Source organism: Vanacampus margaritifer, chromosome 6 (assembly GCF_051991255.1).
Source record: "Vanacampus margaritifer isolate UIUO_Vmar chromosome 6, RoL_Vmar_1.0, whole genome shotgun sequence".
Classification (NCBI taxonomy): Eukaryota; Metazoa; Chordata; class Actinopteri; order Syngnathiformes; family Syngnathidae; genus Vanacampus; species Vanacampus margaritifer.
The window spans coordinates 12,226,945-12,253,145 of NC_135437.1; the positions used below are offsets into that span (position 1 = coordinate 12,226,945).

Below are 26,201 nucleotides of genomic sequence, written 5' to 3' on the forward strand. Positions count from 1 at the left end.
TAGGTTTAGGTTATCTTGTAAAACATTCAATATGGTTCTGTAGCTCTATAGTAATTTTCACATCTAAGTACTAAGCAGCAGTTTATGAGTTTTTTTTAATTTTTTTAAAAATTTTTTACAGGTACAAGCTATTGATCGTATTTTTACACTGGTAGGCTTCACATCTTGAAATGAAAATCGTGACTTCAATGTGTTCAGTTTTGTGACAATTAACATGAGATGAGCTGGCTAGCACCGGATTATGAGCTATGATTGTACAATAAATCTTACTTTCATACTAAAACTTCTTTCTTTCTGCCCACTTTCAGTGCGCTGCATGTCAACCAACGTTTAAGCTGTTCCACACGGTGTTTGTATATTGAACCATGTTGACATTTTCACAGCTGGGACGTCCTCTTCTTACAAAATGACGCGTAAACTGGTGTGGCTACTCTGTTTGTTTGGAATTTCGGACTTGTGCATATTAATGATAAAAACGTGGCGTCATTTGAGTTCAACCCACTGTCGTTTGCTCAACCAATAAGGTTGAGCTTTAGCCCGCCCAAATCTTCCAGAGCCCGCCCTCTTCTTCTACGAGTACAAATCACGGTGCTCAGTTTTGCACCATCTGTAGCGAGAGATTTGGTGCAAAAGTCACGTGACTGGACAGCAGCAGAAAAACCACTTGTGACTCCTAGTGGCGACTTCTTTGACTATAAGTTGTTATTTCTACAGGTACAAACATAACATTTTTTTTACAGATAACATTTTTTTTTCACATGTACAGTTTTTTTTTACTGGTACAAATCACAACTTTTACAGATACAAATGTATACTTTTTTGTACAGGTAGAATTTTTTTTTTACATGTACAAGTTACTTTTGCACCATATTTACCTCCATACAAATCAACATTTTGACCAACAAAGACTATTGGCAAGACAAACATTTGCATCAATTAACAACTTGATAATCCACACAAGTATATGTGACGAATTACCACTTTGGTTATCTGCGTCCTATTGCATTCTGGGAACGGGAATGAATAAGCTTCGGCTTCGGCAGCCCTTTTTCTAAAGTGAACGTTGTAAATTGTCTCTATGATTGTCCGAAAGTCCGAAAATGAACAAATAAAAACAAACAAAACCAAACTTATTAATACAATAAGTTTTTAACTGATTACAATGTGTACATGTAACAAACTTATTTTTTAATGCATACAAAGACCTTGAGTTTAAATCTAACAACATTTTTTTAAAGATGAATCTGGTGTCATTTCATTGTTATTTCTCTCCCCCCTCCCCCCCCCCTTTTTTTGTTGCTTTCATGAGTAACACCACACTGTTCCGTTGTTTAAGATTGGCCTGTAAGTGATTTTTTTCCATTGAGATATTTTTTTGTAATCATGACTTGGCTACTGCTTGAACAGAGCTTAGTGATAGACCTCGGCACATTTTGAAAAATAAATGCATAAATACAGCATTTCTTTTGTTTTATTTATTTAAGTACAATCAGTCACAAACGCGCACAACATTTGTTTATTAGTACCGGAGATTGGCTTGCCTTTCGTCCAAAACCTGTATGGCAAAGACAAAAGGGCAGCTTTATGCTTTGTTTCCACACTTGACTTAGTCATCTCCTAATTAACCCCCCCAATCTACACATTCTGCATTCCAAGGCTGTCACCTGAATGTATATAAAGCTGCTCCTCATTTTTCTCAGCCAAAAGCATCTCGACTGCAAAGGTAACTTCACACCGACTACTGAAAGTAAATTCCATGTACTTTTTTTGCATTTTTGTTTCACATGTCGAAATGTAAATGTGATGTCAAGTATTTTTCTATGATTGCGCAGATGGCGTTTGCTCTTCGCTCGTTGTTCCTCCTTTGTGGGATCAGTGGCCTGTTGACTGGAGTCGTAAGTCCAAATCTCACCTACTACGATTATTTGCTAACTATGACGTTGATGTATTTGCTCAGTTTTTTTAATAATGTGCTCCTCTTCTTCACAGTCGTCTTTCTCTTTCGTTCATAGGAAAGGTTGGTCGCCGCAGCATGACTCAATCTACTTTTTCAGACTTACAACTCAGATTTCATTGCCGTCTCTTTTTGCTCTTAAAACAAACAAACAATTGTGTTGCAGTCAATAACTGTCCTCCACACTGGACTCAATTGGATTGCAACTGCTACATTTACCAAGATGATGTTCGGACCGCTGCAGATGCAGAGGTATGGAAGAAATGACCTTTTGAGTCAGGTTCAGCCCATTTTGAGTCCAGACTCAAAATATCTTGGAAAACGTCTGACAGATCTGACTAAATGGAATCAACTCTTCTCTCTTTCCCTTCAGTCCGTTTGCAACATTATCGGCGGGAATCTGGTGTCCATCCACGATGCCCTGGAAAACGCATTTGTCCAGAAACTCGCTCAAGCGGGTGATAATGATGACGTTTTCTGGCTTGGACTCAGTGATGCGGTTTTGGTAAAGTATTGACCAGTAAAAACTTCCTGATTGAATCCTGTCGGTTAATGTTCAGTAGAGGCCTTTTTTTGTCCTCCAACTCCGAATGTCGTTTGACGCTAATCAGCGCTTTCATGATGATCCTGACTGTGCGAATCCAAGCAGCGGTGATCTTTACGTCTGACTCATTCAAGCGTGACTTGTTTTCCAGGATGATACCTACATATGGACTGATGGCACAACGAATGATTTTGAGAACTTTGATACCACTAATTCAGAGCCTGATGGCACTACTGGTGACTGTGTAACAATGGATGAGGATGGTAAGTGACTGAAATCAGGGATTCAAGTTTGCTACACTCTAAAAACAGTTGGGTCAATTTGAGTCAATAAATGGGTCTTATAGTGTAAAACAACTCAAAATATTGGTCAGATCCTTTACTTGGGTCAAAACATTATTAGTACTTTTTTTGTATAAAACAACCCTGAAAGTTGGATCAAATTGACCCATAAAGTGGATTGGTCCAGATTTGAGCCATAATTGGGTTACTTTTGATCCAACTGTTTTTAGAGTGTAAGAATAAAATGCTAATATACGTACAACTTCTTAAAGATGGACTTTGGCAAACTGCTGACTGCACTGACGAGGAAGCGTATGTTTGCATCCGAGAAGTGTACTACAGCCATTAACCACTCCTCTTCTGTCACAATGGAGTTGCGTAATCATCAGACAGTATCACACTTTAGTGGTGTCTTTGTAATTGTGGGTTTACTATCGACTCTCTTTCTTCGTCCGCAATGATTAATTATTATTGACAACACATTTGTAATCTCAAAGAATATCTTGAATAAAGAAATCTATCTGCATCAATTCACGCCATTTTAAATGCTCCGTTTCCAACCTTTAATCTATGGCTTTGCACTCAAAATGAACAACAACAAAAACTGGTCATCATTGACCACAAATGCAAACCACTAATCATTTTCCACGTTTGTTGCCAAGAATGTGTGCAAACACAAACAAGGAATTGGTAGATAGACAGATGCCAGTAGACATTCATTTTCCAAATACCAATTGTTCTGAGTTTGACAAAAAAAAACTACTGTTCATGTGACCAACGTCCAACATGAAACACTAATACCATCTAGTGGCAGAATAGACAGAAGCAATCATTGCACAACAATGTGAATGGACTCCATGCAAGTCTCAAATTTTGAGTACCACACCTCTGGGCCAAACAGGTCAAACCACTCTAAATCACGAACCCCTACAGTGCCCCAGAAACTTATAGTTGTACAACAGGTTAAATATTTCAAATGCATAACATTTACAACAGACATCTCCCATAATTTGGTAGCGCAATGGTGACAAGGGAGCAGGTGAGTATACAATTAAAACTGACAAGTGTGAGAAACTTGCTAATCAGCATTGTGGAAGAATACAAGAGCTCTTTGTGAGTTTTTTGTGATCCTTTTGTTTGTCCGCCATGTTGTGGATCCAGATAGGGAAGATAAGTTATATTTGACACGGAAAAGTCATCCAACTAATGTTTGTTTTCATTTTTTCCCCGATACAACCCTAACCAATTAACCATCCTGCTCCATCTGAGGATTAATTAAGTTCCATATGCCATATAAAACACATTTAACCATTATTGAGTTTTTCAGGGGGCGAATTCTAGTGCTACCCTCATTTTTAAAGACCTTTTATATAAGTGCCAAAGTTCAGCCTAATAAAGTATCCCTTGAAAATTGGCCATCGATCCTGCTGTAATACGCAATATGACCCGCAGATGGGGTCATTGCAACAAATTAGAAAAAAAGCTCAATGCACTTCAACGTTCTGGTGTTTAAAATATGTATTTTTCATGTATATTTACTAATATTAAATTAGTAATATTTTTGGAAAGAAATGTAAATGTTTGCATATATATATATATATATAGCAATTTTTCGTATATTTTATTATTTTAGAAGAGTTTGCGAGATTTTCAACATATACAGTAATTCATTTTCTAATAAAGTACAGTATTCTCACTTCCTACAAATTTTTATTTTTTTTTACAATTAGAACTTATAAATATATTACTGATGTAATTAGTATTTCTAATTTTGTGCCAATACTTCGTAATATTATATATTTTGTGGGATAAGCAGTATGGATAATGGATGGATTGACGTTTAAATAATATATAGTTCCAATTCATAAAAAATGGTATATTAATAATAATAATAATAATATTGTTTTGATTAAAATATATGCTAATAATATTCTTAGTTAAATTTTTATTTTATTGGGTACAATTGGGATTACACTGATAAAAATACAATAATTATTTTTAGCTGATTTCTATAAATTCAACTAGAAAACGTAATTATTCCGTTTTGGTTTTTTTAAATGATGTTATATGCCATTTGTTTGTCACCACCTTTTTAAAATAGTGCAAAAGAGTCACATCTTCCCACGCTGTAAGAGAAAGAAAGAAAACCCAACTAAACCAAGAAAAAAAAACATTCAACTGATGACATTTCTTTCTTTCCGAGACATCGCGAAGGGCTCTTTTAAACACGGGATTTCACTCGGACTATAAAGCAAGATCATATAAATATACACACAGAGACTCACACAAACATGGGGGGGATCACGGAGGCAACTTTCTCACGCCATGTGTGTGTCTAACACTTTCCAGCTGTTGGCGGAGAAAAAGGAGAACAGTAAGACAAAAATGGCCACCATTAGTGGAATGGACACTTTGGCTAAGGTTGGGAATCACTCCCAGGGGCGCGCAAAAATGGGACTGGGGGGTTGTATCAAATGGGTGAGGGGGTGGGGTTGAGGTCATCCCAAAAATGTCAAGGGGCATGTCATACCGAAGATATTTATGTAGGGCAACCAAAACCTTCTGTTGGAACTGACGACTAATGCAAACACTGTATTCTGGTTAATAGTGTATTAGTGGAATAATAATAAAGTAATAACTTAGATGAATCCATCCGTGTTCGTCACGCTCAGGGAGATGCCACTTTGTCCTCAACGTACCCTCGGGCTCGCATTGCAAACGTCACAAATGAATTGAATTATCCAATCCGAACCACTTATTCCTCACAAGGGTCGTGGGGCAAATTCAATTATGTAGTATTAAATCATAACGCACAAAGTGTTTCATTCTTTACATTGTGTTTCATGAAATTATTACTCAATGCGATTTTGCTTATTAAAAAGCACATTACAAAACATTTTCTTTTCTGGGGGGCTAAAATGGATGAATGGCATTTTCATTCATTTTAATGGGCAAAGATGATTTGAGATACAAGCATGGTCACAGGACAAATTTGCATCTCAAGGCATCAGTCACTGGATACTGAAAATTAGGTAAAAAAAAAAAAAAGACAGGAGCCTCGCAAACATTCATCAATAATTTATTTGTGTTCATCTCCTGAACCAGCAACAGCGTCTCTGAAAAAAAGTCCTCACCACATTTTCCAACGACACGCTTTTTGAAAAATGTAAAGTTACTATACAAATTTTTATTAGAAAAGAATAAATTAACTGTGGAATTCAGTTATCATTATTATTGTTCTTTTTCTTTGTATTATCAATTCCACACTTGTTTTCCTACAGCACATTAAATGTATTCATGTTAACAGTTACATGCTCTATTTGTCTGCTTTGTGTTAAAATCAACTCGTATTGGACTGACTATGGGGGAATGGGATTGTGTTAATTTGTGTAGCACCCGGGATAAGGAAAAAAAAAAAACACAACAACAACAGAAAAGGGAATATGGTTGGAAAGTGTGAGTATTAAAAACAATATCATCAAGCCTCTTTAAGAGCATTAAAAACCAAGTGAGTCGAAAATTCTCTTTGCATGAATTGACACAAGATTAGCGGGAGGAGGAGGAGGCAGCACTTTACCACACCGGACTCCAACATTTCCACAAGGGTCAACACTATATTGGGGGAGGTCTTTCGTCTTCGGCGGCATGCGCGAGGGATGGCGACGTTTCCACGTATTTGGAATTTGGGTCGCTTATGGATGTTGGGATGGGGCTGAAAGGAAGGGAAAATGAGCACCGATGGAGACTTGACGCAAACAAAAGTGATGCGACTGGTCAGCTTTTGTGCAATAACGTAACACCGTGCCGGCGTTCCTGCCAGCTGTGCTTTTCGTACCCTGTCCTGTTGCATGTTGAAACATAACGGGATAAATCCTTCACAAAGGTGGGCTATACACATAACGATAATCTGACCAAATTTGATCATCTTCCTCCTGTTGCGGTGGAAGTCAGCAAAGGTCTCTAAATGATTATCCTGCGGTGTCAGGTGTGTAAAAACAGGTACACACATACCGACAATCGGATCACATTTGAGAATTTTGTTCCTCCTTTCCAATCAAAGTCACCACAGGCCTGGTTTTTAGATGTTTTATGATAATCCTGACCGATAATTCTGTGGTGTAAAGTGTGTTAGAGCGGGATACACACACTGACAATCGGGCCAGATTGCGCATTCTCCCTTCCTTCAAATTAAAGTCAAGATAGGCTCAATTACCAAATGTCTCAACGATTATCCTGACTGTGATTATCTCATGGTGTGAGGTGTGTTAAACTGGGTACACGCATAGCAACAATTAGACCAAATGTGAATATTTTTCCTCCTATGCAATAAAAAATGACCGATTATTCAGACCGATTAACCTGTTGTGTGAGGTGTGTAAAGCAGGATACACACATAGCGATAAATGAGTGCAATTTGTGCACCCCCCGCCTCATCAAAGTCAACAAAAGGTCCGATTGTCAGATGTCTCCGAAAGATTATCCTGAACGATAAAATGTGTCGGTATGTTTCAAGAAGTACGCATGCTGCCAATCGGACCACATTTGAGCATTTCACCTCTGTTTTAATCAATTTCAGGAAAAAAAAGAGAGGTTTAATTATTGCTTATCCTGAGGGATCATCCTGTGAAGACAAGTATGTTAATAGTGATTTTTCTTCCCAGATCAGATCACAAGTCAACCAGCAGCTGTAAATGGTATTCATTTACATTGGAACCAAACAAATTTGAGCATTTTATCCCACTTTCGATAAAAAATTTTTTTTTTTAGTGATTATCCTGTGGTGTGGACTGTATACAGAGTGACTTTTCCTCCCTCAATCGTGAATGGTAAACCTGTTTAATAGTCACAAAAGCATTTTTTTTTTTAAATCGTTTAAGCCCTCTGCAATTTTGCCAGGTAATGGAACAGCTGCAGGTACCAGCAAAGCTAAGTTAAGTTTGTCCTTCTGTGTTGGAATATAGACTGGACGGGGATTTTTTTTCGTCATGTGTGTACTCTCTCACACATTAAAATAGAGTTTGCGTTTGTGTGTGTGTGTGTGTGTGTACCCCGCTTTATGGCTTCTCTTTAGTCCTTACGACATGCCTGTGAGTGGAGATGACATTGTGCTTTCTGAAATTCGACCAATCTGCCTGGCTGCTATTCTTCAAGGCCACCAGTGCCCACTTTATGGTTGGCACCCTAAAAAAATAAATAAAAAAAATTATAGCACCCATGAATACAAGTGTTCTGATCCTCACTGTGTGTGCGTGTGCGTCAGTACAGGCACTATATGGACATAAGTGTTGGGACACACCTCTGATTGGGTTAAGGGCCATTTGTAATGTGGTAGTAGTAAATTAGTAATTGGTGGTTCACGTGGATGATTCTGCAGTCATTTCCCATTGGATTGGCGCAAAAGTGTATGTTTGACTATTCCAACAGGATTAAATGGTTACATAGAATCTCGCACCTCCAAGAAAACCCCACCAGAATATTCTGATTAAAATTATCTTTTTTTTTCTGTGAGAAAATGTCCACATGCTCTTTTAATACTTCAAAACGTTACAAGATTGAACTTGTATTTTTTTTTTCCAAAATATATATAAATTTTATGGGAATTAAATAAAAGTTTTAATATGTCCACATTAAAGTTCTGTCATTGTAGCATTTAAAAAAAAAAAAAAAAAAAAAAGAAGATTTCCCAGATTTAAAGTCGCAACACGACATTGCAGTAGGATTTTTTTCAAGGTAAAAGTATTAATTTTAAGACATACTTCATTATATTTCCAAAGATAGTATCCCCCCCCCCCAAAGGAAACAGTCTTAATATTATGAATAGAAAGTCGGACAAAATTCATAATATTCACAAATGAAGTTGTATGCTACTTCCTGAATTGATAATTGCTGGGTGTCCCAATACTTTTGTTCACATGTCATTTGAGATACAGCAAGCCTTGCCAGGCGGGACGACCACTGAATTTTCACGATAAATGTCTGTAACGTTTCCGGTAAATTTCCATGAGAATTAACTTGGAATTGGGGGCAATTTGAATGTTAATGTGTCAAACATATTCACACAATTAGATTTTTTAAAATTTTAATTTTGCCTCAAGCAGATATCCATGCAAAATACCATAGGTGGCTCCTTGCCCACCTGCGAGGGCATAACAGTTTGCATTATTGCTCCTCCATTTATTTTCACTTCACTTGAGAATCAAACGTTCATTCGTAACTTAACTTAAGTTGGCTTGTAGCACAGTGCAAAAAATAAAATAAATCAAAATTAAAATCACCCGCGTGACAGCTCATAATAGTTATGCTAAATATATTTGAATTTCCTGTTAGGAGCCAACCTTCAATTTGGTCATTCCTGGTTTATTCACATTAATTCCCATGGAAAGTTTGCCATTTTGTTTTGCAACCCAAATTGGAGCGATGGAGAGGAAACGATGGCGAGGTTGTTCCGGTGAGTTCTGAATTGATGCCAAAAGGCCAGTTTAGCAAATCCTCGACACACGACACAGTCGGCGGTCTCTCTTCCAAGAACAAATCCAACAATCTTTGTTATTGCTGAAGTCCGGATCGTGTTCTGCCAAGTCCATCCAGCCACTGACTTAAAACCGGATGGAGGAATTTTTGTTTGCCAGATTATTTTTCTTCTCTCCTTCGTAAGAAAAGTCGTCTTCTCCATGTTTGATAATAAATATGTGGGTGGAAAGTTGCACAGGAATACTGAGACCCAACACACTTGTATTGTTTTTTAGGACTGGTGGCTCAAAACCAGCAGGAATCCCCTGGTTTAGGGTCGGGGCGGGGTTGGGTGGGGTTCGACTCTGTAACACACAAGACTGTGCTCTCTCGCTCTCTTTCACAATCCACTGGGCCCCGAAGCTCTGCGATCCGAGTGGGGGTGTGTGTGGAGGTGGGAGGGGGATGCGGTGGAAGGGGAGGAGGCCTTTTCGGGAAGGTCTCAGACCAGGGTTCCAGGTTTGGCCTTGTCGCGTCTGTACCACTGCACGTCGGCCAGCTCGGAACAGGAAGGGCCGCCCAGGAAGCAGCTGTCACTAAACGACCTGCCAAAAAAGGAGCAAACGGGGATCAGAAAAATAACAACATCATTTACCGTCCCTCTAACCCAGTGGTTCTTAACGTCGTTGGAAGTACTGAACCCCGCCAGTTTTCTGCGCGCATTCATCAAACCCTTCTTTATTGGAAAAAAAAAGAAAATATTTTTGAAATTTTTGTTTTATTTTTTTTCAAATTGAAGACAGATAGTATAGAGTTTATTGGTGAACAAAATGACAAATTGCTGTAGATGCCAGGTTTTTGAAACTTCCCCAAAAATTGCCACAAGATCCAATGAGGAACCGAGTCAAGCTGAATGCAATTAAACATAACAGGACGCAATAAATGATAAGAAATAATACTAATTAATTATCAAATTAACTACTTTGATAAGAGATCAATCGTTACGAGAGCTCGTTGACCTCAAATTGTCAAAACCTCAGAATTTCATCCTCAGTCTCAACAATCCCCATTTTCTGTAGTCCTGCGTGCAAGCAGAATGATTATGTTTACGTTGCCCATTTTCTGACGTGACTGACCCAACTGTTGACTGAATCATAATTAGTTCCATTTTTTTGTTTTTGAATAAGTTTATTGTTATTAAAAAATAACTATTGACGGATTAATCAGTTATTAAAATAATCGTTAGTTGAGCCCTATTTGATACTGCAACAATAAATTACAGTTGATAAGCTAACATAATATGTATTGCATCTCACGTTTCAAGTTTTGTCACATTGTGTGGCATTTGATGTACCGCTTTGTCACGCGTCTCACAGAACTAGTGGCCATTTTGTTGCGTTTCGATCACTGCAACTCACAATGATGGCGGGCACACAGGGCCGGTTCTACTAGGGGTGTGAATTGCCCAGTACCTGGTGATTCACGATTCATAGGTCACGATTCGATTTGACACCGATTAATCCTGATACGAATCTATACATTGATTATTGTGATTATTTTTTTTTTTTACTCAAATGTGGAAAATACTAATCAGTAAACATGTACACTGTAAGATTTGTATGAAAATGTATTTATTTATCTGAAAATTTAGGCATATAACGGAGCCACTGCATTTAGCAAACAGGTTGCACTAAAATAAAATATTAAGGCTTAATGTTCCATTGATATAACATTCTTCCATGCTTAATGTGTGAATCCTAACCCTAAGTAAAACGTTTTGTTGAATATAACAATTAAAAAAAATTTTTTTTTTAAATCGATTGGGCCGCATATCGAATCGATTCGAGAATTGCGCGCTGTAATATTGCGATATATTGCCAAATCGATTTTTTTTAACACCCCTAGGTTCAACAGTATGTTCTCTATGGCGACAGCAGCCCCGTTTGTCCAACAACGTATTGTACTGTGGTGCTTTGGCTATTCTCACGGTTTTGCTACGGGACTTAAATACAGAGGAAAATAATGTTTTTCGGCCATTTTGATGAAATAAACACTGGGCCCTAAAGGTAAACAGGAAGTTAAACCACCTGGAAGGACTTCACAGCAGACATACAGTATCTTTGTTAGTGAGCCACAATAAAGCATGAGAGCAGATTAGAGAACAAGTAACAGGTTGCAGCCAGAAAGAGAGCCGTGCCGGCGCCGCCACCAAAAAGAATGCATAGCTCTCTCCAGGACTAGGGACAGTACCTCTAGACACCAGAGCCGGGCTGAAGAGGAGACTGAGAGACGTCCTCAGTGGGAGAGCTGTCTGCTGTGCCTCTAAAGTAGGAATCAGTGCACACGCACGCACGCACGCACACACACACACACACACAGGAAGGTGTGTTAGTGAAGAACAGAGAAAGTTAGGCTGCAGAGCTGACAAACGGTGAAGCCAAAAAGCAGAGATGCGAGTCAAAAAGGAGTGGTAGCGTGAAACATGCCGAGCGGGCGCCGGAGGTCTTACCCGCTCTGCCAGTTGAGGATGTGCTGTGGACTGCAGGGGGGTGTGGGCGTGGCTGCCTGCTCGCTGGAGGGCGTGATGCTCCTCTGGCTGTGTGGGGATGCGACTGCGGGGGGAATTACGACCGTCAGTTAGGAACGCTGATAACACTGGCATTTTCAACACAGTTAAATTAGCTCTATGGTCTCCTTAGTTGACCGCCCATATCACTCACCACACAAAGTCATAGACACTACAAGTGGCCTTAAGGACAATCTGCACCTCAGATTTTGTTAATCAGTCTTAGTTCAGTCATTTTTTTTGTGTGCCCAGAGAAAATTCACACAACTGGCTTATTATTATTATTATCATTATGAAAATGATCATCTCAGTGGGATGTGCCGGCAAGAGTTAAGGATGAGTACCTGGCGAACCCTTGGCGAGCGTTCCCACCCGACTGCCACGCCCGTGTCCCAGCGTGCCTTGCTGCGACCCTGTTTCGGATGACGTGGAACCCGAGTGGGAGTGACTCCTCTCCTTCAGGCTCCCGGACGACCTCTGGTACCAGCAGCGCAGCTCCTCCGACACGGCCGCCCTCCCCCCTCCTCCGCCGCTCCCCTCGCGCCCCAGCGATGGAGTCCGTACAATCTGCGAGCGGGACGGCGTTAGTCGGCCGCCGCCCTCGCCGCCGTCCTCCCCTCCCCAGGCCTCCTTGTACAGCCCCCCGGCCGTGTAGGAGCTGGAGGTTTTGAACTGGGCCTTCACGCTGTAGTGGCCCTCCTGGTCGCTCTCCAGGCTGCGCACCACCACTGGGTTGGGGCTGCCCTCCACGTACAGCGGGTACTCTTTAATGCGGTACTGGGAGGACGGCTGGCTTTGGCTGTGGAGGTAGACGCCGTGGTGTCCTCCGCTGATGCCGCCTCCACCCGAACCCCCGACCGAGCCGTTCTTAGCTGCCAGGTTTGGCATAGAGCCCGAGTTGGACGACCCCAGGTGACCGGCGGACCTGCGGAGGGAGCACGTGGATCGATCACAGAGATGCTACAAAATTAACTTTCACAACATATGGGAAGATGTTTGAGCATTTATTTAGCACTCTGGATATCCCGTTTAAGGTCCATGTACTGGACCAGTAAGACAATGTTTGATCATATTACCCCATTCGAACCAACTCGCACTGGTTCCCTGTCCACCTGAGATACTGTATGTTTTTATTTTGTTACTTACGCACAAAATATTACATGGCCTAGCACCTTCCCTGCACTCGCCATACGCTGGTCTTTTGGTGACTCCGAGGACTAAAATAAGTTTGCAGGTTATAGAGCATTCTCTATTCAGCCACCAGTCCTAATCGCGTACATTTCAGCTACATCACTACAGAAATGGGAAGATTTCGATTTAAGACAAATTTTTGTACTCTCACATTTAGTTAAACTACACCTAGTATGCAAATTGCCTCTTGCCCTGCCTTAGACGGTGACGTCTGAATTTTGGCCTGTTTTACTGCTACTTCTCTCTCATCCTCCTTTCATGCTCAAACTGCCCAAAAAGATTTTGCACCGACAATCCGGCCAAGATCTGAGGTGGACCATTTCCTCGGAGGCGCTGTTGTTGTGGATTCCGCATGGACCAGTTTCTGAGGAAAAGCCACCTCCCTGAAAGCGCTTCATGGCAAGCTATTTGTGCATTTATTTAATATTCTCCTAGTCTAGGGGGTCTGCAACCTGAGGCTCTGGAGCCACATGTGGCTCTTTAGTCCCTCTCCTGTGGCTCCCTGTGGATCTCTAAAAATATTTTGTAGAAATTATTATTATTTTTTTTACATATTTTTTTTTAAATAAAATATTATTTGAATGAATAAACAATTTAGATTAAAAATGAATAACTAAATATTCCCCAAAAAATGCCTAATTTGTCAGAAAAAGAGACGCAGAAAATTACCATCTATTTTTCACAAAATTGCAAAAAATTAGAAAATTTATTAAAAAAAAGGCAGAAAACAAAACGTAACAAAAAGTAACCATAAAATGTCCAAAAATAAAAGACAGGCAGAAAAAATATCATATAATGTACACAAATTTACCAAATCTGAGAATTCATATAAAAAAGGCAAAAAATAAATTCAAAAAATTACCGTAAGTCCACAAAATTACCAAAAATGTCAGAAAATTCTAAGCAAAAAAGCGAAAAAAAAGAAAAGGAAAAAAATTGCCACAAAATGTCCAAAAAAGGAAGAGAGGCAGAAAATTACCATAGTATGTTCATAAAATTGCTAAAAATATCCGAAATTTAACAGAAAGGCAGAAAAGTCTGAACATGTACGAAAAACTAAGTCTGATCAATTACAATAAATAAATAAATAAATGCAAAAAGAGAAGACGAAAGTTAGAAGAAAATGAATCTTAAAGTAGCCTTTTGGATGCTGCATATTTTCTGTTATGGTGCGGCCTTAATTAGCTTGTGGGCATTAGACTACCGTTAACATTAACACACTGTTTTGATCATTCCAATGTTTAAACGTTTTGTGGCTCCAAACAATTTTTGGGTTATTTATTTAGCCTAAAATGGCTCTTTTTTTCAGTAAATGTTGCTGACCCTTGTCCTAGTCTACTGAACTGTTTTACTAATAAGGCCGAGTGCACCAGTACCATAAACCTTAAACTGAATATCAGGATACGTAATAAATAGTCAAAAGGGCTTGCCCATCCGGTTGTCTCACCTGTGCCTCTGCCGCTGCCGCTGCCTGGCTTTGGAGGGTGAGTCCTCTCCGAGAGTTGAGTAGTAGGGGTTGCTACCAGGCGCCAAGGGCCCGCCGGCTGGGTAGAAGTGCTCCGAGCTGCTCTGGCTGGTGCAGGATGAGCAGTCGTCCAGTGCGTCAGAGCCGTTGGAGCTCCGCGTCGGGCCCAGTAAAAAGTCTGGGCTGCCCAGCGTGCCCAGGGCATGCGGGTGTGCATCTGGGTCCGACGTCAGGAGCTTGCCTTGGGACTCCAGGCTGGAGCTGCGATTCCTAAAGTGCTGAGCGAGACTGTGCAGACGTGTGGGGCTGATGTCCACTGACCTGTGGGACATGCAAGCAAAAACGTATGTGACGTTACAATCATATCAGAGTTCTTAATTGGCCCAGAGTTAATGGGCAGAAATAGAAATAATAAGTTTGAGGTTAAGATGGAGGACGGACCTGGTGGAATGTACGTAGTGTGGCGTCCGGGTCCTCAGGTCCGGTGTGGACGGCATGCTAGATTGAGAGTTCCACTGAGGGAGGCTTCTGATGGGGCTGCTCTGCAGAGAGTTGCTTCCTCCTGCTTCTGTGCTGCCAGAGCTCGGGAATCTTCTGTGACTGAAGAGAACAAGTAACTAAATTGGATGAATCGTACACAAAATACCTCCACAGGCGAGTTCCGTAGTTTCAACAAGTGTGGCTTGACAGATCATCATCTGTCCCGTGCTGTGACATTTTTCAAATGTAAAAAATGTGCTTTGGCTCAGTAAAGTTTGGGAGACAACAGGTGAGTCAACGCAGCCTCCTACCTGGAGTGGGATGAGCGCTTCTTGACTTTCTCGTACGGCTCGTCAAGCGACGACTCGCTCCACATTTTGGGCTTGATGGGCGATTTGTCATAGTCGGCACGGCCGAAGTGCAGGTGCCGCAGCCCGTCTAGGGACTGCGGCGGCGGGGGACGACTGTGAGACGGCGGACGCGGGGGGAGGCCCTTGTGGGGCGACGCCATCGGCGAGAAGTTGGGGGTGCCGGTCACTTGGGGGTCGTCGTCATCCAGCACCAGAGCGTCAGATAGCGAACTGTCTTCAGAGCCGATGTTGGCCTCTACAGGACGGAAAAACACCAGCAAGTGCTCAGATTATGACCAAATTTGTCCACAAATTGAAACATGCCTTTAACCTATGCTCATGCAGCAGTAAAGCATTTTACAGGTTTATCAGATTTTTTATCTTTTATCATAAATTTTTTTTTGCCCGGTAGTTTTTTTGTATTTTCATCATATTTTTGTTCAAGGTTAAATTGTTATATTTTGTCACCTTTTTACTAATTTAAAAAAAAATCTTTTGTCACCCCATCTGTGTTTTTTAAAAACTTTTTTGGTCATATTTTTTAACCGGATTTTTGTTCAAGGTTTGCCACATTTTTGTTATTTATGTTTTTTTTTGTTTTTTTTTACCACAAACATTTGGTTCTTTTGTTGTAAAATGAGTTTGTCAGTTTTTATGGTCATATTATTGTCAGTTTTTGCTGTCCAAGGCTTATTATACGTTTTTAACTGCCACATTTCATTGCTGTAAATTTGTCAGAGTTAAAGCAGAAGTCAACCCCAAAATTTTCTTTACAATAATATGTGCCCTCAGTAGTCTAAACATTTAATTTTGATTGATATTATGTTTATGGAACATGAGTTAAGCAGCAAAAGCTTTTTTTTTTTTTTTACTTGCTGTTGACTGAAGACGATATCACAGTTGCTCAGGACTCAGGTAATGACCAATAACGGCTCAGATTGCAAACGTCACATGACCAAATTCAGAAAAAGGTGTTATTTATTTATATATTTATTATTATTATGATGTTTGGTAACATTTTTTGTCATCTTTTTGCTAGATTTTTCACGTATTGTTTACATTTTAAGGCTAAAATCATATCAGGTTAAATCATATTTTTGTTCAAGGTGTTTTTGTCAAATGTTTTATGTGTTTTCTGGATCTCTTTTTTTAGTTTTTTTAAAGTAGTTATTATGGCAATCATAGCCGTTACGTTTCTAATGCGTAGTGATGTCGATCACTGACGCAAAAGTAAAATCATAATTATGTTCACAATTTGAAATAAAAACATTTCTACGCCATAAATATAAAGCAATCAAAATGGCCATGATGTCTATTAGAGTAGAAGCCAATACATAAGAAAATACTGTCGGTGTCAAGAGTGCTGGTACCTTCAATTATAAGCGATGCCCTCTGTGTGGGCTTCTTTCCAGAGCGAACCCGGTATTCATTGATGGAGTTCTCAATCTCCTGTAACTTCTTGAGTGCGTTGAGATAAGACGTCTTCCTCTGCTTCTTCAGCTTTTTGCTGCTCACGTGCGGGTCGCTGGCCAGGCGCCGGGCTGCCTCAGTAATCTGCGATTGAATGGCGAACTCTCGCTCCAGCCGTTCTAGCTCCTCTTCCTGGGACGAGCACATTGCAAGGATATGAAGCCAACATGGACGACACCAGCGAGTGACGTTAAGTTACATAGTCGTGATCCAGAAACAACAACAGGCTTAGTTTGCAGACGCTGTAATTCTGCCATATTCTATGCATAACGCAGGCTGCCAGAGAAAGTGCGGTGCAAAAATAATTTATCTCGGCCACAGCAGATTTTCTCACTGCTGAATCCTCTCTATAGAAACACTAGGCGCTCCAATAAAAACAAGCTGGTGTCCATAACAAGGCTGTCTTTCTCCACACTTCTGCTGGGATTTGTCAAACAGGGATCACCAAGTCAAACATCTCAATCCTACTTCAAGTTATATTAAGTATCAAAAGTACTGTACTGCAAAAAGGGGTAGGCAATCACAGTATGTAAATAAAAATAGAAAAAAAAACCAACACTTATAAATTTGCCTCTTTTTTTTTTAGCATTGGACTGAACTGATATGAACTTTTCTATTGACTATATTCTAATTCATAGAGATGAATGTGTGTTACTATCTATATATTGCATACTGCATATAGACATTGAATGGCCGTGTGTGTCTATCATTGGGATGTATTCACTTGGGTCGACATCATACCTCAGTTCTGAGGAATCTCTATTACTAACACACAATGCTATTGTAGATTTATGTGTGTGAATGAGTGGCCACTAGTGAACAGGCACATTTGTGATATATGACTTAAAAAAAAGAGTCCTGGAAACTTTTCAAAGCCAACAACTTCTGCCATGAAAAAATATAAACCCACGCACATTCTATCCACCAGCAGGCATGCGACCACCAACTCTTCCTGTGAAGGGAACTATTTTTAGAAGTACTGCAGAGCTTTGGAATATTTTTTTTCAACCAAGGAACATAACGACAGATGTGGCACAGGGGCCATCATGTTTTGGTGCATTCTAGATAACATGACTTTAAAATGAAAGCTTCAACAATGTAATTTTTAAACTTGCTCAACAAAGAACGCGTTGACCCCGCAATAGAGGGGCAGGGCGGGCCTCAGTCTCTTTATGAGGTCAAAAAACGTGAAATGTGCTTTTATTTTGATGGGTGATGTACTTGATAAAACCATGTCACAGACTTGAGGTGTGTTTTAACCCTGGAGAACCCAAGAACCCTTTTCTTCTTTGGAAAATTATGAATTATACATTTAATGACTGCTATAAGTTCAATGAACACCAAAATATATGTTTTTTCAATGTTTTTTTCAATTCATTCCCTAATTTAGGATTAGGGTGAAATTTGACCCTTTGGGATTTATGGGTATCATTTCGAAAAATCTGAATAACAAAAACTGTCAGTAAACTATTTAGAATTTAAGAAAATAATCAATCAAATACACAGGTACATTGAACAATACAATTTTTTTGTTTTATTTGTTGCATTTTAGCCATCTTGTCACCACCACTTTGGCTCATGTAAGTGCAATATTCATCCACTAGATGGCCCCATGCAGGGGTCAGAAGTGGCACTCTGGACTTTTGAAGTTAAATTTGAAAAAAAAAGAAAAAAAGGTCTTTGTTATTTGAGTAGCAGAATTTATAGGGGCCAAATTTGACCCCGTGGGTTCTCCAGGGTTAAGTTGCAAAAAACATTTACCTCCCCCTTAGGAAGAATCTTCTGCTCATCCAGTTTGAAGGCAGTGCCTATTTTTCGCCTCACTGTGGGAGCTTCCTCGCCTGGATCGAGAGGGTATTCCTTGGGAAGTTTCCCTGTCAGCTCCTGAAAATTAAAAGTAAAATGAGGCTACAAATGAAAATTTAGAAGAGTAGAGAATTTTTTTGGGGGGGCATACAGCCTCTCTGATGCAGATGTTCTTGAGCTCCTCAAGCCTCTTCCTTAGCGTCTCTTCCAGAGCTTCCTGGCGGGCCCTCAGTGCAGCCAGCATGTCCTTCTTGGCTGTTTGGGAGCTGTCTGATTCCTGAGATCCTGCAAAACAATCGGAACGGTTACGTGTCAGGAGCGTGCTGGTATGCTGCTGTTTCCAGTTGTGGCGGTCTTGGGCTGCCCAGGAGAAAGAAGGAGAGATTGCCCATGCACCTGTACAGGCCCGCCAGGATGTTTACAGGGAAGTGAGTGGAACATGTCGATAAGGAAGCTGTTTGTTTCAAGGAAAAGAGGGGGGGCGGGGGGCAGCGCAGAGGACAAAGTCAGTGACGCACAGTCTCAGGGGGGTCCGAGATGGTGCCAGCCTTGTTTGTAACACGCCTTTAAGTTTAAGACAAACTGCTCGCACGCACACATGCACACGCACTGCCGCCCTCTCCTTGGGAAAAGACAGAAACAACGCAAGACTCACCCGCTGAGAAAGCTGTGGCAGAAAGAAAAACACATGCCTTTAATTCACTCAAGGTTGGATTGTTGGCTACTGTCACATTGACTTCAAAAGACACAATGTGGATCACCAACTTTGGTTTGCAATATTAAAACAAAGTGGAACATAGCATTGAGGAGGCTTATGTTACTGTTGTTGCTCCAAAGCAGAAGTTCTGCTCTATTTATTGGAGTGACTTCTTCAGCTTTAGATTATAGATAAAATGATAGCTCGGATGGCATATCAATAATACAGTACATGCACAAGCAACAAAGAGCATACTAAAATAAAGAGTGGCAGAGAAGCGGGCTTAAAACACATTCACATCTAATCCAAAGAAAATAAAATCTAAAATAAGATTTTCAAATATATATTAAAAAAACAATACAATACAGTGTACAGTGTATATAGTAGTAATTAATAATATGCATATGTGTATAATGTTTCTAGATTAAAGAATTGTTGAAGATATTGAGAGCAGCAAAATGGGAGATTGCTTGGTTAAGAGTTAAGATAATGCAAAGTTTGTGTGCTTTTTCTCGAATAGAACAACGACGCTTGCCGAGCGAAGGAGGCACAAGTCCGTGGAAAGATGGGCACCGAGAAGACAGAAATGACACGCGATGGCCAAGAGGACGGGGCCTATAAACAGATGAGGTCATCTGTACAAAATTGAGTTGAATATCAAACTGAAGAGGAAGAGGCGGGAGACAGTCTCTCTGTCTCATGCTGATTATCGCATCACACAATACACCACTCGTTCAGCACGTATGCATTGTTTGAAAATGCCATTGAAAAGCTGAAGTTTGACCTGATGAACTTCACATTCCCATAAACACTAAATTTAGAGCAGGGAGGGGACCCCGGAGGACAAGTGTGTGCGCGCCACACAAATTATTTGTTTGCATTGATCGGTGTCAAACATGTTAAAGTCACAAGCTACATTGTAGTTAACAGTTTAGCCAATGGGGCCGTTATGACTCTGAAAACGTATAAATGTATAATCGCCTCATCATATTATTACATCTAAACATCACATTAATAGATAACTAGTTTTGAAATCAGAATTCAAGGAAAATACACTACAACGACCATTGCTTAACTTTTTTAAATGAGCGCAATTTGCAATTCTGGTACAGATTTTACTTGAAAGCATGAAGTTACTCACAAATGTACAGTTCTACATAATATTGCCCAGGAGGGAGTGGGGGTTTGTGCGGTACGTATATGCTCCGCTAGAAACGTTTCAAATTAAAAAAATTGTCCGTCTCTGTGTGCAGTCTGGTAACAAATGGCAAATTTTTTTTAAAAGCCACTTGTTCAAGTAAACTGGCCCACTTGTCCAATTCAAACATCAAACGCGGCCCCTTGAGAACAAAAGTTTGCGCGTGTGTTAAGAGAACATGAGGTGCACAATCTATGGCGTCTCTCTCTGGAGGCAGCTGTTTCAGTCCATGCAGCTGTCAACCAACGGCCAGTTCCAATAGCGCCACATAAGAATACTCCTGCCTATCAATCTGTCACTTTTACACCCCACCACGGCACGTCCCCACAACACACACATACATTTGGAGTTTGGAAGTATGTACTAACCTGATGAAAGCAGACTGCCACTGCTCCCGCTGATAATCTTGCCTTTGCTGCCCATGTTGGCCAGCTTGGACGTTTTCAGCGTTCCCGTTTCGGTGAGGTCGATGGCAATCTCGCTCAGACTGCGTGCAGCGTGGATCTTAGACTGGACACACACACGTGCAAGTTCAACCATCATGTCTGGTCGAGTCTGTGCTGTAATAGTTTGAGGGTGAGGAGAAAATTGCTGACCTTGCTCTGCTTGCGGTCCAAATAGAACTGGTGTTGGCTTATGGCCATGGCCCAGATGGACTTGATGAGGGCCGGGCAGGCATACCAGGTGTGCACTGCGATGCCACTGTGGCCAAACGTCCTGCGAGTCACCGACGCCCTACAGTAGAAGCGGACACCAGGCCCCTTTATACACACTGAATGCAAAAAAATGACTACAAAGATCATCGCAGGAATACGTTCCAGAAGTAGCTGCAATTGTGACAATCTGCAATATACTGTAGAGACCATATAAACATAAAAAATAAAAAATAAAAAAATAATAATTTTTTATCTACACATCATACACACTTTAAACTTTTTCCAACACAAAGAATGAAACACAAATGTATGGAAAATACTGTATGTATTGTAGTGTCCATGTTAGTTATGCGCCTTATGTGTTCAATAAATGGTGAGTATGGCTCTCCTTTCCCACATTGGAGGGCATTACAGGAAGTGACTAAACTGTAAAAACCCATAGAAAAAAAATTGCAAAAGCACCTCACAGATTTTGTAATATAGTACAGTGACTCTTAACTTGTGGTATGCTGGCTCACACGGGTTGTTCGTGAAATAATCACTGTAAGTAGAGTTCAGTTCTATTAACGTCAATACATTTGCATTAAATATTTAAGAACTGTTTGTTTTAAAATGTTTATTGATGTACAATTTTTAGAACTTGTATACAATACATTTTAATTGGACTTTACACCGATCTGATTGGCTGGATAGGGGTCAGACGATATTTGGCGTTATATGCAAAATCAAAGATTGGTTGTAATATCTTAATTTTCCTGATTGATCAATGACATCACATCATTGATGGGCTCCACAAAATGAGACATTACATACTATACTACATGTTTACCAGCATTTTTTAAAGGATTTTTTCCCCCTCTCTCCATGCATTTCAATTGACGTCAATCATACTGGGGGTTTTCGCTATTCGTGTGCCAGGCCAGTCCCTATCCACCGCAAATGGTGGCTCTTAATCGACTTAAGAGTAAAGTTTGATACATCTTCTGATCGAATCGGTGATCATTTATCGATTTTTTTCAAACTTGATCGCTAATCGGCCGAAAATTTTTGATTATGTAAAAGTCTCATTTTAATTTAATGATTATTTGTACAGTATAGCAGTTTAGTATAATATTAACATTGAAACTGTAACTGTAATTGTGACATAATATTACAGTGCATTACAAAAATATTAAATACACTTTTTAGGAATAAAACCTCTGTCATATTTCTGATGCACATTTTGGTCTTTATGCTGCTGTATTCAAATGTTGATCATGATGGTGGTACTTGGCATAAAAAAATTGAGAACCACCGGCAAGTAGAGACATTCCACAAAAAGATCTGCGATGCAAGAGAACTGTGGTATAGCATGCGAACACTGCATAACTATTAGAGCGCCACTTTACCAGCAATAAAAGGCTTCTCCGATGCTTGCGAGAAGAGGAGACGCGGATTTGCCACACACGACGCTGGCGTGTTTGCTCATCCTTATTTAAACACACACTCACGGCCAGCTCACCCTAATGACAGCTCCTCTCAAAGAAAACACCGCTGCTCGCCATTTCACCCCGTCCCCGACTGTTTTTCCTCCCCCCCGCAACACCGCACATATGGAGCCATGTTAAATAAATACAGGCCGGGTCACTCTGGCAACAAAGCGGCCCGCTCACACAGATGTGAAGTCCTTCGTGGGGTTCCCTTGTCAAGACTTTTTGACGTGTGTATTTGCGTGTAAGAAATTTTTTTTTTTGAGCCGCCTTTAGGATATTATTTTAGGAAAAGAATTACAGCATGATAGAACGTGCACAAAAGAGTACATAACTGTACTGTCTATTCATCTGATCGTTCCATATGTATTTTCTGCATTGGGTCATGCTGGGCTTTAAAAAAGTTAGAGTATCACATTAAACATTCATCTATGTTTTTTAGCACTACATTAAAAGTCAATGAATGCAGTTGACGTTTATATTCGCCAACTGGAATCCAACTGTTCACTGCCATCAGTGATTATATATGTCAAGTACCAAATACTTTTTGCAATGAGTAGGTGTGGAGGAGGGTCTCGCCCAGTATGTCTCTAAATAAAACATTTTTAAAGCGCTGTAATGGCGAACAGATCCATGTAGATGGCAGTGTGGCATCAGTTTGGATTTGAGTAGAAGATGAAGACCGGGAGGGAAATTTTGCATTTTCCCGTTGATCGCAATGGAGAGAAATGCCTCATACTCAGAGAATGTATATACAATGGTATAAAAGGAGTATGTGTCATGGTAGTTACTAGGAAGTTTGTCACGATTGTGAGAAGACCTGACTCAGGGAGTGAATGATGACCGCTATGTAAGAACGCCACTGATGTTAAACTCAAGCCATGTGGCGAGTCAGCGTCGCTCACTGCGCATTTCATAGTTTTACATCTGTAAATAAATGTACTTAAAAAGCCTTTTCTCTTTATTCTTTTTGTTTGTTTTATAGTTGATGGTGTTACAAATGCAAAAACTAGTACCAAAATCCCTTTTCTGTTTTGTTTTTGCCACCGTTTGGTCATACACCATTGTTTTTGGTGGAACCAACCCATGTTTTACTGCTGATTATTAAAGAATGAAAATGCTAGACACTAAACATTTTTCTCGTGAAAGGAGAGTGTACTCTTTCTTTGGGTTGGTTTGCTGCTTATATTGTCAGTCAGTTAGTCAAAGCGCTCTAAAATAAATGTAAAAACAAAAACATATGTAAAACACTGTTGACGTTTATATGCGGGCAACACTTTATTCTTCTTTTATGCCAAAGTGCCGCTTATTAATCGGCATTAAGTTGCATGTTCCTGTGTAGACTAATAGCTGAAAATTGGACGGTGTGTGTGTTTTAAGGGAACAATAAAGTTGGAGAAACACTCAAATCAAAACAATATACGAGATAAGAATTGAACTGCAGCAACATTCAATTATTTGTGTTACTTAATAACAATGAACTAATTAACCCCTGGGCGTTATTTGACCATTTTTGGGCTTTTTGTTGGTTCTGACCAAGCCATTTCAAAATAAAATAACGCCCAGGCGTTAATTTGTTTTAAATACGAGTCAAGTATCCACCTTGACCATACAAGTATAGAATCAGTCAGCCTTCTCATTCCAACGATCGGTCTGTTGTATAGATTTACCTCCTGGGGTCATGAACTTCCACGGAGAACTTCTTCTCTCGGAAGTAGAGGTTCTCCAGCTGACGCCATTGGAACACCTGAGGTTCGAAGACACAAAACACGGCCCGACAATGAGTCCACGAAGCTTTGAAGGAAATCCTTTTCTCCGTTAACACCACGAAGAGAAGAAAAATTCCCACAGCGCCTGATTAACGCACGCTACATACGATAGCCAAAAGACGTATTCCTCCGCATGTGCGCTGTTACATCCTCCATGACTTGCTTCACCATTTGTAGGCGTGTGTGTGAGTGAAAGTGTGTAAAGTTTCCTCTTCTCCTGTAACTTGACTTGGAGGGAGGTGAGGGGGGGAGGCTTTTAGGGCTCCTGACCCCTCCTCCATCCCACAGGGACTGTGCTTCCTGCCCTGCGGTCGGGGAGGAGAGTGTGTGTGTGTGTGAAAGGGTCCAGGGGAGGAGTGATGAAGCATTCTGTGCCCCCCACCCCCACCTCCCCCCTCCTTCCTCTCTACAATTGAAGTGCCCTTGCTTTGTTTGATCAGAGCTCAGTGCACACATAAACACACGCTGTCTGAGTCTGGTTCTCGTTAAGAGTGAGAGAGGGCCGAGTTGCCCCGACGCGAGCAAATGCACACCCAACAAAATACTTTGGAAGAAAGTGAGGATACGAAAGTGAGAATAAAGAAAAATAGTAAACAGACTATAAGATCCAGTGTAGCGAGGACGGGGCAGGAAAAGAGAAGAAGTCGGTCCAAGAATTTTAACAGCCTGGGAAAACAATGGACAGATGGATGGACAGGAAATGGAGAAAACACAGAGACAAGAATGACATAAACATAGTCTAATGTATGCATGATGTACTGTATACAGTAAGTACGCTAGTGGATGTCTTGGATTCAAAATGCTAACCGATAAACCACTTCAGTATAACATTTCTAAATAGTTAGTACAGTACTCTATTACCATTTTATTGTTGCTGTTGGGTTGAATCCTTGCATGATGCATCTCCAAAGCCGCTTCTTTCCAGGAAATCAAAAAAGACATCATTCTTCTTGAGTTACCAAAGGCTAGCTTGTTAAAGTTGGTAATATATTTTACAATCATATACTGTTGCGCACCAGCATCAACACAACACAACCGTATAATCATGTTCAACTGCTAGTTTAATTTGCTTGTTTAAAAAAATGCAAATTTTAATTTTGCTGTCACTGGTTAGAAAGGACGTGGCCGCCACCAAACATGGCCATCAAAGTCTGCACTCATGCCGAGGCCCAGGCAAGAGAAAAATAATACTTTAGCGGTTACTTAACAAAAGCTAGTAAATGTGGTTACATTATATTAAACTTGGCCTTGTGGCTGATGGGCTTCCTTGTATTACAATCATTATTTACAAGCTATCAATTTTTAACAAAACAGACCTACACAAATGTACATTACTTAATTATTATTATTAATTTTTTTCTTAAGAAAAATAATACAAACTTTAAATCTTGAGGAGACATAATGTCTTCCACAGAGTCAAGAAGAAGTGGAGTTATATGCCTCTTCTAAGACAGTGTAAGTGTCAAACAGAGTTAATAGATTTGCCTATAAATTATTTGCTCGATAACTTTGGCGCAGTGTGTTGTTTTTATTTTAAACCAATATCAGTCAATATTCTATCTACCGGTACCCAAGTCGTCAATGAAACAAACATGTATGTTTGTGGAATGTGGGAGTAAGCCGGAGTAAACACACAAACTCCACACGAGAAGGTGGAGCCCAGATTCGAACCGCGAACATCAGTACTATAAGGCAGATGGACTAAATGCTCCTCCATCGTGCCACGCGACCTTTATTTTAGACTTCTTTTTTTTTTCATTTTGTGAGTCCTCCCTGTGACAAGTGCTATATAAATAAAATTTACTGAGGTACGTTTTACAAAAAACAACAACTGTGATCATTTTGGTCACGAAAA

The 26,201-nt window shown here is 40.2% G+C and overlaps 2 protein-coding genes across 9 annotated transcripts in view; one reads left to right on the plus strand and one right to left on the minus strand.

Moving 5' to 3' along the window:
- The first annotated feature begins 1,832 nt into the window (after positions 1–1,832).
- LOC144053334 (snaclec 6-like) lies at positions 1,833–3,309 on the plus strand. The gene is made up of 6 exons (XM_077567702.1): positions 1,833–1,895; positions 1,990–2,017; positions 2,121–2,206; positions 2,328–2,459; positions 2,650–2,761; positions 3,052–3,309. The coding sequence occupies exons 1-6, from the start codon at positions 1,833–1,835 to the stop codon at positions 3,126–3,128; spliced, it is 498 nt and encodes a 165-aa protein (XP_077423828.1). The 3' UTR covers positions 3,129–3,309.
- A 2,533-nt stretch (positions 3,310–5,842) lies between these two features.
- The window catches only part of frmd4a (FERM domain containing 4A), a 114,346-nt gene continuing 93,987 nt past the window's right edge, over positions 5,843–26,201 (minus strand). For 5 of the 8 annotated variants that reach the window (XM_077567699.1, XM_077567694.1, XM_077567698.1 and 2 more), the window contains exons 12-24: positions 24,248–24,324; positions 21,049–21,190; positions 20,821–20,962; positions 19,213–19,224; positions 18,709–18,842; positions 18,513–18,635; positions 16,652–16,883; positions 15,243–15,537; positions 14,893–15,051; positions 14,434–14,772; positions 12,140–12,720; positions 11,739–11,841; positions 5,843–9,834 (exon numbers count right to left, since the gene is read on the minus strand). In XM_077567699.1, coding sequence (XP_077423825.1) covers positions 9,732–9,834; positions 11,739–11,841; positions 12,140–12,720; positions 14,434–14,772; positions 14,893–15,051; positions 15,243–15,537; positions 16,652–16,883; positions 18,513–18,635; positions 18,709–18,842; positions 19,213–19,224; positions 20,821–20,962; positions 21,049–21,190; positions 24,248–24,324 — 2,442 coding nt within the window. In that variant the 3' untranslated portion in view covers positions 5,843–9,731. Of the gene's footprint in view, positions 9,835–11,479; positions 11,552–11,738; positions 11,842–12,139; positions 12,721–14,433; positions 14,773–14,892; positions 15,052–15,242; positions 15,538–16,651; positions 16,884–18,512; positions 18,636–18,708; positions 18,843–19,212; positions 19,225–20,820; positions 20,963–21,048; positions 21,191–24,247; positions 24,325–26,201 lie in introns of all 8 variants that reach the window. The other 3 variants (XM_077567697.1, XM_077567701.1, XM_077567696.1) reach the window with 3 other exon arrangements.

Coding starts and splice junctions, on each gene's coding strand:
- LOC144053334 (XM_077567702.1), top strand. CDS start 1,833: ATGGCGTTTGCTCTTCGCTCGTTGTTCCTCCTTTGTGGGATCAGTGGC. Junction 2,018..2,120: donor CTCTTTCGTTCATAGGAAAG/GTTGGTCGCCGC, acceptor ATTGTGTTGCAG/TCAATAACTGTCCTCCACAC. Junction 2,762..3,051: donor TGTAACAATGGATGAGGATG/GTAAGTGACTGA, acceptor AACTTCTTAAAG/ATGGACTTTGGCAAACTGCT.